The sequence below is a fragment of the Squalius cephalus genome (genome assembly GCF_949319135.1).
Source record: "Squalius cephalus genome assembly, chromosome: 3".
Classification (NCBI taxonomy): Eukaryota; Metazoa; Chordata; class Actinopteri; order Cypriniformes; family Leuciscidae; genus Squalius; species Squalius cephalus.
Genome location: NC_137124.1, coordinates 3,646,501 through 3,665,744, shown reverse-complemented (window position 1 = coordinate 3,665,744; position 19,244 = coordinate 3,646,501). Strand labels below are relative to the sequence as shown.

General features: G+C 38.3%; 6 protein-coding genes and 1 long non-coding RNA gene across 7 annotated transcripts; 2 read left to right on the top strand and 5 right to left on the bottom strand.

Moving 5' to 3' along the window:
- Nucleotides 1-247: 247 nt before the first annotated feature.
- LOC307156312 (Fc receptor-like protein 5) lies at nt 248-4,263 on the top strand (the record flags this gene model as incomplete). Its single annotated transcript, XM_079867603.1, has 7 exons — nt 248-254; nt 747-1,025; nt 1,124-1,408; nt 1,483-1,761; nt 1,850-2,117; nt 2,774-3,055; nt 4,149-4,263. 7 exons carry the CDS (start codon nt 248-250, stop codon nt 4,261-4,263), a joined length of 1,515 nt encoding a protein of 504 aa, XP_079723729.1.
- A 1,495-nt stretch (nt 4,264-5,758) lies between these two features.
- Nucleotides 5,759-6,256, bottom strand: LOC307155364 (histone H2B-like). Its single transcript, XM_079865970.1, has one exon. The coding sequence runs from the start codon at nt 6,236-6,238 to the stop codon at nt 5,864-5,866; it is 375 nt and encodes a 124-aa protein (XP_079722096.1). The 5' UTR covers nt 6,239-6,256; the 3' UTR covers nt 5,759-5,863.
- Nucleotides 6,257-7,610: 1,354 nt separating this feature from the next.
- Nucleotides 7,611-8,014, bottom strand: LOC307155368 (histone H4). The gene has a single exon (XM_079865974.1). It carries the CDS (start codon nt 7,993-7,995, stop codon nt 7,684-7,686), a length of 312 nt encoding a protein of 103 aa, XP_079722100.1. The 5' UTR covers nt 7,996-8,014; the 3' UTR covers nt 7,611-7,683.
- A 791-nt stretch (nt 8,015-8,805) lies between these two features.
- LOC307155359 (histone H3.2-like) lies at nt 8,806-9,216 on the bottom strand (the record flags this gene model as incomplete). Its single annotated transcript, XM_079865965.1, has 1 exon — nt 8,806-9,216. The coding sequence occupies one exon, from the start codon at nt 9,214-9,216 to the stop codon at nt 8,806-8,808; it is 411 nt and encodes a 136-aa protein (XP_079722091.1).
- Nucleotides 9,217-9,950: 734 nt separating this feature from the next.
- Nucleotides 9,951-10,443, bottom strand: LOC307155360 (histone H2A-like; the record flags this gene model as incomplete). The annotated part of the gene is made up of 1 exon (XM_079865966.1): nt 9,951-10,443. One exon carries the CDS (start codon nt 10,441-10,443, stop codon nt 10,057-10,059), a length of 387 nt encoding a protein of 128 aa, XP_079722092.1. The 3' UTR covers nt 9,951-10,056.
- A 799-nt stretch (nt 10,444-11,242) lies between these two features.
- LOC307155355 (histone H1-like) lies at nt 11,243-11,895 on the bottom strand (the record flags this gene model as incomplete). Its single annotated transcript, XM_079865961.1, has 1 exon — nt 11,243-11,895. Exon 1 carries the CDS (start codon nt 11,867-11,869, stop codon nt 11,243-11,245), a length of 627 nt encoding a protein of 208 aa, XP_079722087.1. The 5' UTR covers nt 11,870-11,895.
- Nucleotides 11,896-15,505: 3,610 nt separating this feature from the next.
- LOC307155379 lies at nt 15,506-18,893 on the top strand. The gene is made up of 3 exons (XR_013820500.1): nt 15,506-15,604; nt 16,728-16,794; nt 18,817-18,893. It is a non-coding gene; the product is annotated as an uncharacterized lncRNA (long non-coding RNA).
- The last annotated feature ends 351 nt before the right edge of the window (nt 18,894-19,244 follow it).

Here is a 19,244-nt window from a genome sequence, read left to right as displayed (position 1 = left end):
AACGAACAGTATCAGGAAGGATTTTTCCAGAGTTTTGGAGCTAAATGTGAAAATGCTCTCCCTCCTTTGGTGGATCTGGATATCCTAGGTATGACCAAAAGCCTCGAATTTAGTGATCTTAAAGAGCGCAATGGATTATAGGGCGATAGAAGATCCGTTAAATAGACTGGAGCTAAGCCGTTTAGGGCTTTATAAGTCAGTAGCAATACCTTGTAATTAATACAATGTAATTAATACTCTAGTGAAAATGTTTGGTACTGCGCCCGAACTAAATCTCACTGAAAGCTCATGTTTTGAGATATCAACCTAAAATTCTGGAACACAACTTGGCTTTGATTTTCTTGCAGTTTTAAAGTAAAACATGTTTTGTAAAATATATATTTTAAATAATTGTTTACATTATACATTTTCATAAACTAAAACTTCTATAACCGTTTTTCTGTTTCACTTTCATAATTTTTACTTCTACAATAATCTTCCAAATGTCTTCTTTAAAACAAGAGCAGTCATAGGTCTATATTCCAAAGCATTCTTGAATTACAACTATTTAAGTTTGGATAGTGATGTTCATGTCTCTGTGATAAAGAGGGGTGACAGTGAAGGGGCAATGTGTAGCTCAACTCTTTTCTTATGCACTTCTGTATCAGCCTCATCTGTTCAAATAAGAGGACTGAAGCAATTACTTTAGTAATTTAAATGCTCATTTATTTGAGTCTTGAGGATCTGAATCTGTTGTTCTCCTGCAGATCTAAAGCCGAAGCCTGAACTCACATCAGATCCTGCAGGAGCTGCAGTGACTGGAAACACAGTGACTTTGACCTGTCGCATGGATCCGTCCACTGGAAACTGGGACTCTTACTGGTACAAACACACACTGAACTCTGAGACAGAGAAGAAGAAAACAAACCCCTACAGCCTGAAGATTGATTCAGTGTCTGATGGAGGCCAGTACTGGTGTAGAGCTGGAAGAGGGAAACCAGTCTATTACACTCAATACAGTGATGCACTGTGGGTAAATGTTACAGGTGAGAGAGACTGTAGTGTGTGATGCAACAAATACAGATCAGAGACAATATCTACACAACTTCTGAAACTATAAATGCAATAATCTGTGTTTGTACAGAGAGTCCTAAAGCTGTGCTGACGGTACGACCTGATGAACGAGTGTTTAGAGGAGAAACAGTCTCTCTCAGATGTGATATAAAGTGGGGAGGAGACACTGAGTGGACATACAGATGGGAAATAGAGGGAACCAACAACCAATATAAAAACACTGTCAGCCGAACCTCAACACAAGAGTTGAACATCAGCAGTGTTGATCTCTCTCACCGCGGTAAATACACCTGTACAGGACAGATACACACTCAAAGCTCTCAGCGCAGTGATGCTGTTACACTGACTGTCTCAGGTGAGTGTGTGTGTGTGTGATCAGCTTCTCCATCAGTTTCTCTACGGCTCTGTAACTCGTGATGTTTTGTTCAGCTGAAGCTCAGGCATCAGTGCGAGTGTCTCCACAGCCGTGGCTGACTGAAGGAGAATCAGTGACTCTGACCTGTGAGGTTTCAGGCTCCTCTAAAGGCTGGACGTTCAGCTGGTTCAGAGATCATGATCATCTGTCAGACAGCAGCAGAGGAGCTGGAGGATCTTACACTCTCAGTCCTGCTGCTCTACAGCACACAGGAGTTTATACGTGCAGAGCAGAGAGAGGACGACCAGCCTATTACACACACAACAGCAGCTCACACACACTGTGGATCACTGGTGAGGGTTTATGCTTGTGCTCATCCGGATCTGTGTTTCACTGCAGTCTCTGTGCTGTCAGTTTTGATGGAGATTTTCCTCTTTTCAGGAGTTTCTGCTTCAGTGTCTCTGGTCATCAAGCCCAGCAGAAGTCAACACTTCTCATCCGACTCTCTCTCTCTGAGCTGTGAGGATCAGAGTAACTCTGCTGGATCGACAGTGAGAAGATACACAGACAAAGACACACACACTTGTGCAAATCAAACAGGATCTGGATGTGTAATGGACTCTCTCAGCACATCTGACACTGGAGTGTACTGGTGTGAGTCTGAATCTGGAGAGAAACGGCGTCCTCGAAACATCACTGTACATGGTGAGTCCAATCACGCTTACAACTATAAAACACAATACATAACAATCTGTTCAAGATTAAAAATTAATATAATTGAGAATTCAGTCTTATGATTATGCATAAACTAACTGAATATCAGAAAACTGCACAGTGAATATCAAGATTTAAACTCTATAATAAAATAAAATATTCAGAAGTTTGGGATTGGTATTTTTTTATGTTTTGGAAATATGTTTGATACCAAGGCTGAATTTATTTTACCAAAAATGCATGAAAACCTTCCTTTTCCAGTATTATTACATATGAAATGTGAAAAAAATTATATGTGAATATATTGTAAAGTGTAATTTATTCATAGCTGAATCTTAAGCATCATTACTCCAGTCTTCAGTGTCACATGATCCTTCAGGAATCAGTATAATGATTTGCTTCTCAAGAAACATTTATGATTATTATCAATGTTGAAAAAAAAAACTATTGTGGAAAACGTGATGCTTTTTTTCTTCTTTGATGAATAGAAAGTTTGAAGAACAGCATTTATTTGAAATATAAATCTTTTGTAACATAAATGTCTTTTTTGATCAATGCGTCACATTTGATCATGAATCCTTGCTGAATAAAAGTTTCTCAGATTAAAGGTCGTGAAGATTTTGACCCTCCAGATCTTATTAATAACTGAAGTATGGCTCTGATTAACACAGCCTGTATCGTCACTACATCTGTTGATGTGTTTCTTGTGTTTGTAGACGGTGAGGTGATTCTGGAGAGTTCTGTTGATCCTGTGATTGAGGGAGAGACTCTGACTCTACACTGTTTCCATCGATCTACAAACTCCCCGATCCTCAGCGCTGATTTCTATAAAGACGGATCACTGATCCAGAATCAGACGACAGGAGAGATGAGCATCACTACTGTCTCAAAGTCACATGAGGGTTTCTACTACTGTAAAACAGAGAGAGGACAGTCACTCCACAGCTGGATCTCAGTCAGAGGTTATTTTATTCATGAGCATCTGATGAGATACGCCACACTATTCATATGAGTCTCTGTCTCTTATTTCTGCTGGAGACAATCAGGTGTTGACAAATACAAAGTTCTGTCATGAAACTCTAGATGGCGCTGGCGGACCGGCCTTTAACTCAGTCTGAAATCACATCATTCTCTATAGGGCACAGCTGATTGGTTCCTGCTGTATCAGCAGCCAATGAGCTTGTGCGCTTTCAGAAACCCTCCCCCTTCCCCAGCTCCACCTGTGTAGATCTGCTACAGGTAATTCATGTGTTTTGTACAGCATGTCTTACTTGCTCACAGCAGCGTAGCAGATCTATTCCTTCAAGACCGAACATATCAGCATTGTCATATCCATTACCATGCCAAACACTCAGAGAGTTCATGACAGAAGTGTGTTTGTTTCACAGTTGAAATATCAAATCACATGCAAAATATGCAGAAATATAGTGAAATCAACACCTTATAAAAAACATCACACAATTCAATGAAACTGACTTTTCATAAATTCAGTTTTTCATTTGAAAGCAGGAATGAATCTGATTGAGCTCATATATGTTCAGTGTCAAACATACAGTTTTGGTCTGAAGAGGAAAACAATTGTACGTACCTCATAAACATTAAATTGAATAACTTATATTAATATACTATGATGTCATTATTTACTCCCCCTCATGTCGTTCCAAACATGTGTGACTTTCTTTATTCTGTGGATCATATAAGAAGGTGTTTGGAAGTTGTTTTTTCCATACAATGAAATTAAAAGTTCCTTCAAGATATCTTTTATTTTCCACACAAGAAAGAAATTTAAACAGGTTTGAACAGCATGAAGGTCAGTAAATGTGGCAGAATATATATTTGTGAATGAACTCTTGCTTTAACACAGAGCTGTAAGAGGGAAATGGTGGTGGAATAATATGAGATGATAAAAAATATTTCAAAGCTTTTATATTCACTCACAAATTTTGGGTTCCTGGAGAAACTTTCTGAAAGCCCTTCAGAGCTCTGTAATGTTGCTCAATAATGTTCTTGTGTTTCTGTTTTCCAGTGTCACGTTTGGGTCAGATTTCTGTCCTCAAAACCCTCAGTTCTCTTCTGGCCGCTTCTCCGTTTCTGCTAGCGACAGTCGTGCTGCTTTACAAGTGTTACAGAGCGAGAGGTAAAACTTCTGTCTGATCTCTCTCCCTCTCTCTCTCTCTCTCTCTCTCTCTCTCTCCCTCTCTCTCTCTCTCTCTCTCTCTCTCTCTCTCTCTCTCTCTCTCTCTCTCTCTCTCTCTCTCTCTCTCTCTCTCTCTCTCTCTCTCTCCCCCTCTCTCTCTCACTCTCTCTCTCTCTCTCTCTCTCTCACTGAATCAGTGATTTATGTGTATTTCAGTCTCATCTGCTGAAGACCAGAGTCAGTACGCCGTAACAGAGGAAGAAACTTCAATCTGATATTAAAGAGTTAATTCTGTCCACATGTGTGAATGTTCTGTCAGCATTTATTTGTCCTTTAACATGGTTAGAAAATATTGTAGTTCGTTCTTCTTTATATTAGCTTTATATTTGTCATAACCTTGTGTTGTTAGTCTGTTCTTCAATAGTGAAAGCTTGACAATGATACTGTTGCTTGTTCTAGTTCGCTTGAGTAAATACATAACAGTTTTATTCTGTATCAAATGTTCTGTATAAATGAATAACTGTTGAAATTAAGTGTTTATTAGAGGTGTTTTTCTTGGTTTTGTACATTTGTAAACCATCATCTAATTCAAAAACTATGTTTTAATGTTTCAGTCATAATTGAATAATAAATCTTTATATATTTAGTGTCTGTAATTAAATCATTTGTAAGCATTTCATCATTCAAATTATTTGTTGACAGTTTCCCTTTAAAGAACCTCTGGGACAAAGAAAATAAATGTATTTGACAGTTTATAACAGACTCAAACACTCAGAAAGAGTTGAACCAGCAATACTTGCCTCTGATCAAGACTATAATCAAAAGACTTTAAAAAAAAAAAAAAATTGGCTTGACTAAGAGACTAAAAGAGAAGCTTTGGGTAAAATTATTTAGTAATTATTATTTTTTTTTTATCCTTTATTTATCCAGGTAAACTGAGAACCACTTCTCATGTACAAACATGACCTGGCCAAGAGGCTACAGGAATAAATAGAAACTGTACAACTGTACATAGTCACACATGACATAGAACAAGCAATTGAATTAAAAAGGTAGACAACAAAGACAAAAATAATAAAGTGTCAATGTTTTCATTATGAAGCTCATAATAAATGTTACTCAAAGTGGAAATCTGATCTGTGGTGTGTGTTTGGTGGAGGAAGATGTGAACGTTGACATGATCATGTGTGTAAATCCCAGCACTACTAGAGCACAAGTTTCACATCTACATCTTCATCATCATCATCATCATCATCATCATCATCATCTTCCTCTACAGGATCAACAATAGTGTTGAGAGTATTTCTCAGAGTTTCTGCTACTGTAAAATAAAGCTGATTATACAGAAAAACAATATTCAAAGCTAAATGTTAAAAAAAATCTTGAACTTAATTTCATTAGCTGCAGATCAAAGCCAATATGGTGTTAGAGTGAATACAGATCTTAATCAGAAGAAAAAGGATTGCAACTTTTTCATCAGCAATACACAGAAGGACGGATGATAGGTTTTACTTTTGCCTGAAAAGATAATGTATGATCAAAGCTCTTTCACAGATAATATGTGTGGCTCTTAAAAGAGCCTTTGTGTGTGTTGAGCTCCTCCTCTACTTGGAGCTGGTGTATTTGGTCACAGCCTTTGTGCCCTCAGACACGGCGTGTTTGGCCAGCTCTCCGGGCAGCAGCAGACGCACGGCGGTCTGGATCTCGCGAGATGTGATGGTGGAGCGCTTGTTGTAGTGAGCGAGACGAGACGCTTCACCGGCGATGCGCTCGAAGATGTCGTTGACGAAAGAGTTCATGATTCCCATCGCCTTGGAGGAGATCCCGGTGTCGGGATGAACCTGCTTCAGGACTTTGTACACGTAGATCGCGTAGCTCTCCTTCCTGGACTTTCTGCGCTTCTTCCCGCCCTTGCCGGCGGTTTTAGTGACGGCCTTCTTCGAGCCCTTCTTGGGTGCGGACTTCGCTGGTTCAGGCATGATGATTCAGTCAGAGAAACTCAGAGAACATAAAGCTGAATCACTGCAGGCGGGCTTTATGCGCTGCTCTATGCTAATTTACAAAGGGAAGAACGAGCCTCTGATTGTGAGTCTTCAAGCCATATAATGACCTCATTGGCCACATTACACATTCACTGACTTGTAGGCGGACCAATCAGAAGCTTTAAAATATTAATCACGCCCATCTATTAATACCGTCCATCCCCCACATCGACTCCATTCCTTTGTTTCATTTTCCCGCATTTTTTTCGGAATGAATAAGAAAATGTGTGAATATTTTCAGAAATCTTTAACCAGGAATGCTGCGGATTCAATCATTTGAACGTTTATTTGGAAGCAGAAATAGCACAGTGTATTATTACTCAATGTAAACTCCACGAATTCACTATAATCGCACAATACTGTGCATTGTCATTCATTGTTTACAGCAGAAGATAACATACGAAACAGATCGAAACATTATATTTTATTCATATGCTATGCTGTGTCCAGTTGTTTAAAAATAAAATGACAAGATATTACATGTTTAGGCAAAAACTATGGGAAGTTTCAGGATTTGTTTAATCAAACGTTGTGCAAAGATGATTCTCAGCTATGTTATGAAAGATATAATGTAATGTATACTTCATGCACTTAATTATGCCTGTAAACATGGCCATAAATGCCATTCCCATTCAACACAATGTATCTAACTGTATCTAATTAGCATTAATGTGTTCTTGGGGCAACATGATGACAAAAGTGTCTACATTCATATGAATATCGATGTATAATTTCCTTCCCTAGACACCTCGTCTCCAAAACCCCATATATGTTTCCTGAGATGATGATTTATGACAAACAACTTGAAAGCAAGTCTGATTTAAATGATAATTACAAAATATTTTAATTTTCCATATGAGTGCTAAATTAATGCCAGTCATTTTTAAAGACTAAGCAGAAGTTGTAGTAGTCATGATAAAACCTCCAAACATTTGGTATCTGAGAGATCAGACAGAAGTGTTACCTCTCGCTCTGTAACATTTATACATTTTGGAAAGCCCTGAATTTGACTTTACATCCAGGCTGAAAAACACGTTCTGTGATAGAAATTCACTAAAATATAAGGTGAAGAATAAACTGTATTTTGAAAGACATGCATATACAAATGTAAGAACAATAGTGAACTACATAAAATGTTGCACAATGACAACGAACGCCCACAACTCTGTGAAAATGTAGTTTTAACTGCAAAGCACAATAGTGAGAATAACAGTAGTTTATTATTTGTATTTGCTTAATAAATCATTTTGAGGTAACGTTTAAGGAAAGCACAATAATTATTATATTACAAAATATAATTTCACCACCTCGTAACTTGTTCTTTGTGTGATAATGTGTGTGGCTCTTAAAAGAGCCGTTGTTTTTTCTTCTTCGTGGATCTCTTAACCCCCGAACCCGTACAGAGTGCGCCCCTGTCGCTTCAGCGCGTACACAACATCCATGGCGGTGACGGTCTTTCTCTTGGCGTGTTCAGTGTAAGTCACAGCATCACGAATGACGTTCTCCAGAAACACCTTCAACACACCGCGAGTCTCTTCATAGATCAGGCCAGAAATACGCTTGACGCCGCCACGCCGAGCAAGACGACGAATAGCGGGTTTAGTGATTCCCTGGATATTATCGCGAAGAACCTTTCGGTGCCGCTTAGCGCCTCCTTTCCCGAGTCCTTTCCCGCCTTTTCCTCTTCCAGACATGACGACAGATACTCTTCAACTGACAGATGGTCAAACCACTAGGGAAGAGGAGTTATAGTCAGCTAGCGGACCTAGTTGAAACCACATTTATGGGCGGTTCTAGTAAACGTCACCAGTTACACATTACTGAAGTCGAGGTCAGTCTTCTGATATATTTCCTTTGTGAAGTAAAATATTTAATTAAATCACTAAGAACAACTGATAATAGAAAATGTACGTCTTTTCTGAAAAGATATGATGAGATCTTTCATGTACCATGATTCATATCTTGGCTGTTTTTTTTTTTTAGTATTTATTTTCTGTTTTTTTATTTCCTTTTTGTGTCCTGTGATTATGCAAAATTGACTTCATTTGTTCTATATTTCTAAGAAATGTATGTTTGCACTATTGTAAAGCATTTCTTGAATTTTTTTTTTTTTTTTTTTTTAAAAAGGGTCTGTCTTTTGATGCTTGATACTAGTGGAAATAAGTAGAATGTAAGTAATATTATTAATAACTATATAATTTAACATATATATATAGGGCTTCAGTCATTTTGACCTGCGAGGGAAGGATTTGTTACAGGTAAGGAGAGGATGAGGGTTAATGACCGTACATGTAAACATTAACTATAGTAGCATAACACTAAAACCACCGTTCATTTCCTTACATTTGCTTTTAGATTTAAGTAATACATAAAACGAGCATTTTATAAGACAACCGTGGCATATGAAGTTCCGATATCAAAACACCATAATATGGAAATCATCTTTCGTAGAGTTAATGAGGTGGCTCTTAAAAGAGCCGTTGGGTTTGTGTGTCTGCTGGGGTTTAAGCGCGCTCTCCGCGGATGCGGCGGGCCAGCTGGATGTCTTTGGGCATGATGGTGACTCTCTTGGCGTGGATGGCGCACAGGTTGGTGTCCTCGAACAGACCCACCAAATAAGCCTCGCTGGACTCCTGCAGGGCCATGACAGCCGAGCTCTGGAAGCGCAGATCCGTCTTGAAGTCTTGAGCGATTTCTCTCACCAGGCGCTGGAAGGGCAGTTTGCGAATCAGCAGTTCAGTGGATTTCTGGTACCGGCGGATCTCTCTCAGCGCCACGGTACCGGGCCGATAACGATGAGGCTTCTTAACGCCACCGGTGGCGGGAGCGCTCTTACGGGCGGCTTTAGTGGCCAGCTGCTTCCTCGGGGCTTTACCTCCGGTGGACTTACGAGCGGTCTGCTTAGTTCTGGCCATTATTTAAAGTGTTCAGATGCTGATTTAATCAGATCGAAAGACTGAGTAGTTCAGGCGAACACAGCGCGTATTTAAGCCCAGGGCTGCCGTGCGCTCATTGGATGGCTTTGCTTCAGATGCATTTGATTGGTTATTGTCTGGCGTCTGTAAATGACAGTTGGCCAATGGCTGTTTTCAAACAAGTGACGTCAGTTTGTGGTTCCCGCCCAAACGTACTTTGCTTTTTCTCTGTATCCACGAAATCAGTTTTAAATTTCAACCAAAATAGGTGATTTTTAATGTTTCTTAAAAACGAATTGGACGTAGTTTGACTTGTGGAAATATAGTAAAAAACTTAGACAAGTACAGATACTTATATCATCATGATATATATTAACTTTTTACTCAATATATCAGCTTAAATATTTTAGCAATGCCAATAAAATTACATTTTCATAGTGCTCTCATTAAACCCTCACAAAGTGTAGTGGTTAGTTAAATGCTTTACTTTAAAAAAATAAAAATAATAAATAAATATATATATATATATTTGAGTACCATGTGTATTTCTAGTCAAATTTTAATAATTGAAATGGACATGTTTAATAGAATCTCAGACAAGAAAAACTTCAGCCTGTGGGATTTTTTTTTTTTTTTATGTCAATCATTGTACAATAACTATTCATGATTAATATTCATAAAAGTCTATGCATGTGCATTCTGCAGCAACTTTCTTATTTGTTTTCTCAAAGGGACTTAAATAGAAAATCTAATAAAAATCGGGTAAATGAATTCACTCTTTCTTGGGGAATTGTGTGGCTCTTAAAAGAGCCTTTGGTCTGAAGAGAAGCTTCCGTCAGTCTACTTGGCCTTCGCGGGCTTCTCGGTCTTCTTGGGCAGCAGCACGGCCTGAATGTTGGGCAACACACCGCCCTGAGCGATGGTCACGCCACCCAGAAGCTTGTTCAGCTCCTCGTCATTGCGCACCGCCAGCTGCAGGTGTCGAGGGATGATGCGGGTCTTCTTGTTGTCCCGAGCGGCGTTTCCAGCCAACTCCAGGATCTCAGCGGTCAGATACTCGAGCACAGCGGCCAGATACACCGGAGCTCCGGCACCGACGCGCTGGGCATAGTTGCCTTTGCGGAGAAGCCTGTGAACACGGCCGACGGGGAACTGCAGTCCCGCCCTGGAAGAGCGACTCTTGGCCTTAGCGCGAGCCTTTCCCCCGGTTTTACCTCTTCCACTCATTATTAAAATCAGAAACTAAAAGAGAAGAATACCGTGACGAAGATAACAGAATGAAGATCAGTGTCGGCTCATACTAGCTTTAAACGAGAGTGCCAGTCGCCCATTGGTTTAGACTGTGATAAGTTTTAAACCAATCACTGAGCTTCCCCTTAAAAGCCCAACCCCTTTTTTGGAACGATCACATGTATTGACTAGACAGAAGAGATTAAATCAAGTCATCCTCATTTATATAGCGCTTTTATATATGTAGATTGTTATCTCAGCTTTACAGAGATAAACGTATAATGTATCCAGAGACTGAATCACTGAAATGTTTTATAGAAAATTCAAATAAGTACAACAATGGATATTATACGCTGTTTCTACCAAAAGTGCTACACATTTCACACACTTGTTCACACTGACCAGATCTGATACTGTAGAGTATTATTACCCTTAATGTAATATTATAATTTTATCACTGCCATTATTGTTTGTGGGGTTGTTTGAGTTGCCACGTTTCTCCAGCATTATGGTTTGTGTATAAAATACAATATGTACTGTTAATCAACATCCTTGAGTCGAACTGTGATAACTGTTTGCTTTGAAATATAACAAGCTTTTTGGCAATTTTCAATCAATTTCTTGCGAATAAATATGATTTACTTGAGTTTTACCTAGACTAAATTTGTTGAGTCACATATTTGGCTATTTGATTCCAGAACTAACAAATCATTCAGAAACATGAGTTTTGCTCTTTACTGGGAGTCAGTGGTTGGCTCTGAAAAGAGCCGTTGAGGAACACACAGTAACGTTAGATTTATTTCTTCTTGGGAGCTGCCTTTTTAGGCTTGGCGGCTTTAGGTTTCGCTGCTTTAGGTTTCGCCGTTTTGGGTTTTGCTGCCTTTGCCTTTTTTGGGCTCTTGGCTGCTTTCTTAGGAGTCGCCGGTTTCTTGGCCTTCTTGGGGCTCTTCGTCGCCTTCTTAGCGGCGGGTTTCTTCACCTTCTTCGGGGATTTCTTAGCGGCGGGCTTCTTCGCTGCTGCAGTTTTGGGCTTCTTAGCGGCAGCGGGTTTCTTGGCTGCGGGCTTTTTGGCTTTAGGAGCCGCTTTCTTGGCGGGCTTCTTCTTGGTCTCGGCTTGCTGCTTGTTGAGTTTGAAGGAACCTGAAGCACCGGTCCCTTTGACCTGAACCAGGGTGCCTTTAGTCACCAGGCTCTTGATGGCGATCTTGACGCGGGAGTTGTTCTTCTCCACATCGTATCCGCCGGCAGCGAGCGCTTTCTTCAGGGCGGCGAGGGACACACCGCTCCTCTCCTTGGATGCGGACACAGCCTTGACGATGAGCTCGCCGACGCCTGGACCTGCTTTCTTGGCTTTCACAGCGGACTTCTTCTTGGGCGCTTTGGCCGGGGCGGCAGCAGCGGGGGCTGGGGCGGTTTCTGCCATCTCTGTCTCTCTGATCGGATCTGATAAACTCTGTCTGGTATTCAGCAATGAATGAAAAGCGCTCGAGCGGCGCCGCGGTCTTAAACGACACATGAGAACCTCGTAGACTCAACCTGTCCCGCTCGGTGTCTGCTGCTCGCTGACGCTTGTGTTTTCTTCTCTTACATTTGGGGCAAAATTGGAGCTGTTAACTAGTTTGTCACAATCAAAACTAAGTGAACACCAAGCAGAGGTTCTGGGCTTTCATTAGAGACTAAAAAACGCGAAGAGGAAACGTTACTTTTGCCTTCGTCAGACCAAATCCAAGGCGAGCATCAGCCGCGGGGGAAAGCCGTGTTCAAATCTGATGGATAGTTTTAACGGAACAGTTGATAAAAGCCTGAACGCGTAATGTGTGTGCTCAGAAAACAGTCTGAAAGAGACTTCAATGTAATCAGCATCAGTGATGAGCGTTAGGAGGCTTTCATACAGCTGTTGTTTTGGGCAGCTTGAAGCACACGAACATCATCCGGAGTCTCAGAGTCTGTCTGGCCCTTATCTTCGGTCAGCAAATTATCACTATGTTATCTCATTAAACACGTTAAATAAATCGTTGATGTAGGCCAGCATCATATCACAACATAAATATTTTAATTGTAATAAAGAATTTGTGTCTACTGATTCGCCATTCATCTCTTAGGGAACATGTAAATGGAAATTATTGCTAATTTAAAGCAAGAGACAGCACATGTCATGATTTCCTTAAATAACCACTTCGTGTAATTCAAAAATTTTTAACAATGAGTTAACTGGTCTCGTCTGGTTTGTTACAGTTTCAACCAAATCACTGCATCTGTCTCCACTCGAATTTGTGGATTATATACACTACCGGTCAAAAGTTTTAGATCGGTAAGATTTTTTATGTTTTTAAAAGAAGTATCTTCTGCTCACCAAGGCTGCATTTATTTGATTAAAAATACAAACAAAAACAGTAATATTGTGAAATATTATTACAATTTAAAACACCTGTTGTCTATGTGAATATACAGTAAAGTGTAATTTATTCCTGTGATCAAAGCTGAATTTTCAGCATCATTACTCCAGTCTTCAGTGTCACATGATCATTCAGAAATCACTCTAATATGATGATTTGATGCTCAAGAAACATTTATGATTATATCAATGTTGAAAACAGTTTTTTACAATTTTATTTCATGATGCTATGATGAATAGAAAGTTCAAAAGAACAGCATTTATCTGAAATGGAAAGCTTTTGTAACATTAAACACTACCGTTCAAAAGTTTGGGGTCAGTAAGAATTTTAATTTTATTTTTGGGGGAAAGAAATAAAATAAATCAATACTTTTATTCATCAAGGATGAGTTAAACTGATCAAATGTTACAGTAAAGACATTTATAATGTAGAAAATATTCTATTTTAAATAAATGCTGTTCTTTTGAACTTTCTATTCATCAAATAATTTTGAAAAAAAAAAATTGTACACAACTGTTTTCAACATTGAAAATAATAATTCATGTTTTTTGAGCATAAAATCAGCATATTAGAATGATTTCTGAAGGATCATGTTATCATGCTAACCTATTGTCTTTAATGGCTCTTGGAGCAAGAGCCACAGTCCAGACGTTGAATCGTTAGGCTGATTGGATTAGCACATGTTTGAATGGTTATGCTGATTGGATTGAGACTGGTAACACGCTGGAGTCTGGGGCGGGTTTCCTTAACCTGTATACTCATTTACATGCTTTGTTTGAATTTGTCTCCACCTTCAAAAGTCCCTCCTCCTAAAATGCCTATAAGACACCATGTAAATTTATGTACATTAGATTTTGTTGGACGAATCCGCAGCCGCGCTCAATAAACAATAACTCCAACGTCTCCTGGTCTGCTTTGAAGAAAGAAAAACTTTACAACATACCGATAATTTTTACTTTTAAAAGCATGCACTTTGGGTTGATATATGAGGTGAATACATTTTCATGACCTCTAAAATAATTTGTGATTTGTGCTCTCGATGCGCCTGTAATTAGTCATGTGTATGGTTACCGTAGTAAAACCATTGTTATTTTTTTTAAAAAGAGAGAGAAATAGAAATGTGTGTGAAGAAAGAAAGAAAGAGAGTGTGTGAGAGAGAGGCAGTAAGAGGAGTATAGGAGTGGCTCTTAAAAGGAGTGGCTCCGTTGGTTTTCTTATGAAGAGATACAGGTAGCGGTAAGCTTCCTGGATTATATGTTACCGTAAAACCATTGTTATTTTTTTAAAGATTGCCACTGTTGTACCCCAATAGGTAAAACTTTTGCACGTTTCATTCTGACAGATTTATTAACAACAATTACAGAACATAACACAATCCATTTGAACTTTAACGATCAATCAAAATAAATTTAATTGCACAAACTAGCAAAATTATAGTAAATGTTACATGCTAGTTTTCAAGAGTTTGGGGTTGGTAAGATGTTTAATGTTGGAAGAAGTCTAATCTGCTTACCAAGGCTGCATTTATTTGATCAAAAATACAGTAAATCTTTGTAAAAACAAATAGCCTACTGTGAAATATTATTGCAATTTAAAACAATATGTTAAAATCGTTTAATCAATTTAATGCATACTTTCTGAATAAAATAAATTCGTGCTAAATAATTAAACTGGTTTATTAAATGACTGGTTTAAAAAAAAAAAAAAAACACCTTAGGATCGACATTTTTTATGTGTGGATAGATCCTATAGAATATACAACATCAGTATCGATATTTCAGGATCGAAATCCGCGCATATATCATCGTCAACAAGCAGCGGGGTTTATCTAAATTACTTCCCATCGACCATAACAACTTTTTATAAACGTAATATAACCTAATATGCAGTCTCTGCAGCTTTCTGTGATTAATTAACGTAATGACCACGGTAACGTTAACAGCACCATAGATTAAAAAGCTCCACAGTCCACACACACACAAATATAACGTTAGATAACTTTAATAAGCATAAAAATAATAAAAATAAAATAAAAGGATAAAAATAATTAAGCAGAGGCAGGGATACATTGACCAGAAAGGGGGAAATCCCACGCATCCCCCCCGGCAAATCGCACCCATAAGTGTTCATGTCAGGTTTAAATAATCAATTGTGAAAGAGTATTCATTGAGATGTTATATTTGACTATTAGTTCGAGTCATTAACTTGTTAAATTAAGTTTATTTTTGCGCTGTTAATGAGTGAATAGTGCGTTGCGTGAAATGGCGGCGGGGTGTGTGCGTCACAAGTGAGAGATGTGTTAGTGCACTGTTAGCAATTGATGTATTTTTTACAATAAATTTTACAACAACATATTGTATTCTTGTTTTTATTGTAAACGCAAATGCATGATGGGAAATTTATGGACAGTCCTGTAATTTTATTGTAACTACACTGTAGAAGCATTCTTTTACAGCCAACGCATAGCATTGTGGGATCGCTGCTGTTTGAATTTTGAAATTGCGCGCGGCCAACGGTACCAGAGAATCAAACATTTTTGGAAGAAGAACACATCTCAGGTATGAAACGTTAACATGAAATCTATTTTATAAGTATATGGATATATTAATACCGTTGATATGAGTGAGTGCTGCTGATTGTTTCGTTTGGTATATTTCAGTGACGTTCGCCCCGAGTCGACTAAAAACAACCTGAACTGACCGCGGTGAAGTGGCGTCTTCTTACTCAATCCATACGGAAAAGGAACCACATGCAGGTGTAAGGTACGAGATATTCACAATTTTTTGTTTGGTATATTTCTCAGTGACATTGGCTAGAGTAACGTTAGATCCCTATAACGTTAGCTCAACTCGCCCCGACTCGACTCGCTCACTCCCGGTATAAACAACCTGAACTGACCCCGCTGAAGTGGCGGCGTCTTCAATCCATAAGGGAAAAGCATAACGTTAGACTGTGGGGAAAAGGTAGGCTAAACCACATCACATCAGGTACAAGACACTAGATATTCACAATGGAAAAACAAACATGGTGAGTAGAATCGAGTCGAGCTGAGCTTGTAACGTAACTGTTAACGTTAATGGAAAACCACCACAATGACGATAGCTCAAATAATGTTAGCACAGACTGTAAAAATAAGCATTAACGTTAGCCCCGTAAGCTTCCTTAGCTCAGATTATTATTGCATTGATTACACGTGCTACCGGACAGGCTGTTGTAACGTTAGCTAACTATTAGGACTTCTGTTTTGCTGTTTTGTAATCGGGGGTCTTGAAGTCGTGGTGGTTTACACACTTAACTTAGCATAAACGTAACGTTAGCTTGTAGATTTTACGGTCGCTGAATACTTACAGAATTAAATTAAGATACCAGCAGTCATTTAATTAAAGCCCATATTTCAAATAACGTTTGCTTGTTTACAAGCAAACGTAAACGTTATTTGAAATATGGGCTTCAATTAAATGACTGCTGGTATCTTAATTTAATTCTGTAAGTTAGCTATAGCTGTGATAAAAGCTGAATATAGCATCTGTTCAGATGTTATAACTTTACTTTGTGCTTGGCCAACCAGGGTGAAAGAGCAGTCATGTAATCTGTCTATATAAAATAAACTGCGCGTGCGCAACTTAAACCTCCAACCAGCATCGTCATTAAATATTTTTTCGGAGCCTGGGTTCTGTTGAAAAGCTTTCACTGCTCTCTTTGTCTTCAGAGAATGCAGCAAATAATCAGTAGTATTAAAATCAAGTTAACCTTTTTGTTTTTCTCAAATTATATGTGGCTGCCTGGCAGACTGTATGGAATATTAAAATAATAATAGATTTGTAATTGGTATTTGTTGTGTAATTGGTAATACATTTGGTAATGTTTACATTTTTTATTCCCTAGCCCTCTGCCACAGCTGCTGATATCCAGAGAGAGACCCTACCCAGCACATCTTGCTTAATTGTACAAGGTATATTCATCCCTTATTTTGTTAAAAGGGTAGTTCACTTTTAAATGAAAATTACCCCATGATTTACTTACCTTCAAACCATTCTTTCTGACAAATACAATCTGAGTTATACAAAAACAAAACCTGACACTTCCAAGCTTTACATTGGCAGTGGATCAGTTTGAAGCTCAAAAAAGTGCATCTATCCATCATAAAAGTGCTCCACACTGCTCTGAGGGGTTAAAATAGGCCTCCTGAAGCAAAGAGTTTGTGTAAGAAAAATATCCATATTTAACACGTTACAAAGTAAAATTCTAGCTTACGGCCAAACAGCCATACGCAGTCTACTTGCATTCAAAGTGCAACTTGTGCAACTCATGACGTCAGAAGTATGGCGTAGTGTATATATCAGCAGTACGTTGCATTACTCGCATAAGTTGCGCTTTAGAGTAAAATCTGTATGTTATTGTTCTTTTGGCCGGAAGCTAGTTATTTTACTTCATGTACGAAAAATATTAATATTTAAAACTTTACAAACTCTTTGCTTCAGAAGGCCTTTATTATTAACCCCTCAGAGCTGTGTGAATCACTTTTATGAGGGATAGATGCACTTTTCTGAGCTTCTGATGTTGCAATCCACTGCCATTATAAAGCTCTGAAGCATCAGGGTGTTTATTAATATAACTCCGATTGTAAATATATTGTGAATTATAACCGTTTCAGCCAGGTCAGGATTTCTTTTTCAAATGGTTAAAATGTGCATTAAAAAGTTGGATGGAGACCCAGCTATTACTGTTAAGTGTCTGTTCTACCTCGAGTTGGTATTCCCATACAGGACATTTATGTGTAAACAGAAGAGTCTGACGGACAGCAGTTTAACATTCCGACTTTCATTAATTAATTAAATAAAACACTTTGAAGTGTGGTTAAGGTATTTAGCAGATGCTTTTGTCCAAAGCGTCATTCGATATACAGTGCATACATGCATGCAATGACGTTATATATTTACAAAAAAACAATGTAAAAGCCAATGTAATTCTAAATTTTAAAGGGTTAGTTCACCCAAAAATGAAAATTATGTCATTAATGACCCTCATGTTGTTCCAAGCCCGTAAGACCTCTGTTCATCTTCGGAACACAGTTTAAGATATTTTAGATTTAGTCCGAGAGCTTTCTGTCCCTCCATTGAAAATGTATGTACGGTATACTGTCCATGTCCAGAAAGCTAATAAAGACATCAAAGTAGTCCATGTGACATCAGTGGGTTAGTTAGAATGTTTTGAAGCATCGAAAATACATTTTGGCCCAAAAATAACAAAAACTACGACTTTATTCAGCATTGTATTCTCTTCAGGGTCTGTTGTCAATCCGGGTTCACGACTCCGCAGTGACGCTGCTGACGTAAAACGCTGTATTCAAGCTATTTTACATTGTTCCTCTGTGTCGAAATCCTTAGACATGTTTGCGAAGATTGTTTTGTTTACAGCGTGCGTCTGTAAACGAAGCTCGGGCGCACCAGATAACACGTCAGCAGCGTCTTACGTCAGCAGCGTCACTGCGGAGTCGTGAACCCGGATTGACAACAGACCCTGAAGAGAATACAATGCTGAATAAAGTCGTAGTTTTTGTTATTTTTGGGCCAAAATGTATTTTCGATGCTTCAAAACATTCTAACTAACCCACTGATGTCACATGGACTACTTTGATGATGTCTTTATTAGCTTTCTGGACATGGACAGTATACCGTACATACATTTTCAATGGAGGGACAGAAAGCTCTCGGACTAAATCTAAAATATCTTAAACTGTGTTCCGAAGATGAACGGAGGTCTTGCGGGCTTGGAACGACATGAGGGTCATTAATGACATAATTTTCATTTTTGGGTGAACTAATAACAAGTTAAGTTGTTAATATTAAATAAATACATCAAAATCATTTTTGTTTATGAGCAAGTAGCAATACTTTTGTTTTTTACACAGTATTTGTCATTATTTAACAGATATAAACACTTAAAACTTTTTTTCCTCTCTCTCGGTTTTCAGAACTTTTTGTGGAATCAACTCCCAGACGGGCTGCAAAGCAGAGAAGAGATATGGGCTCAACGCACCTGTTTACACCCTCTTAAGAAAACAGTTTTTAATAAAAGATTAAAAAGATATCATTGTTGTGTTTTTAATTGCCTAATACGGATAATTACAGGCAGCATTGTATTGTAATATTTACAAATAACAGGATACAGTATATTGAATTACAATATTAAATTGTAATTCTGTCCTGTGAAATTACAGGAAATTCCTGGCAACTGAGTTGCAGTAAATATACAGTAAATTGAAATAAATTACAGCATTTTACTGTAATAATGCTACTATAATCACAGTACAACTGCTGTATAAATACAATACTTTATTGTAAAAGTAAACAGTAATAATCCTGTATATTACTTGCTGTAAATTTACTGCAATTAGTTGCC

Bases quoted from the DNA above. Each gene is read 5' to 3' on its own strand.
- LOC307155364 (XM_079865970.1), bottom strand. From the start codon at position 6,238: ATGCCTGAACCAGCGAAGTCCGCACCCAAGAAGGGCTCGAAGAAGGCC.
- LOC307155368 (XM_079865974.1), bottom strand. From the start codon at position 7,995: ATGTCTGGAAGAGGAAAAGGCGGGAAAGGACTCGGGAAAGGAGGCGCT.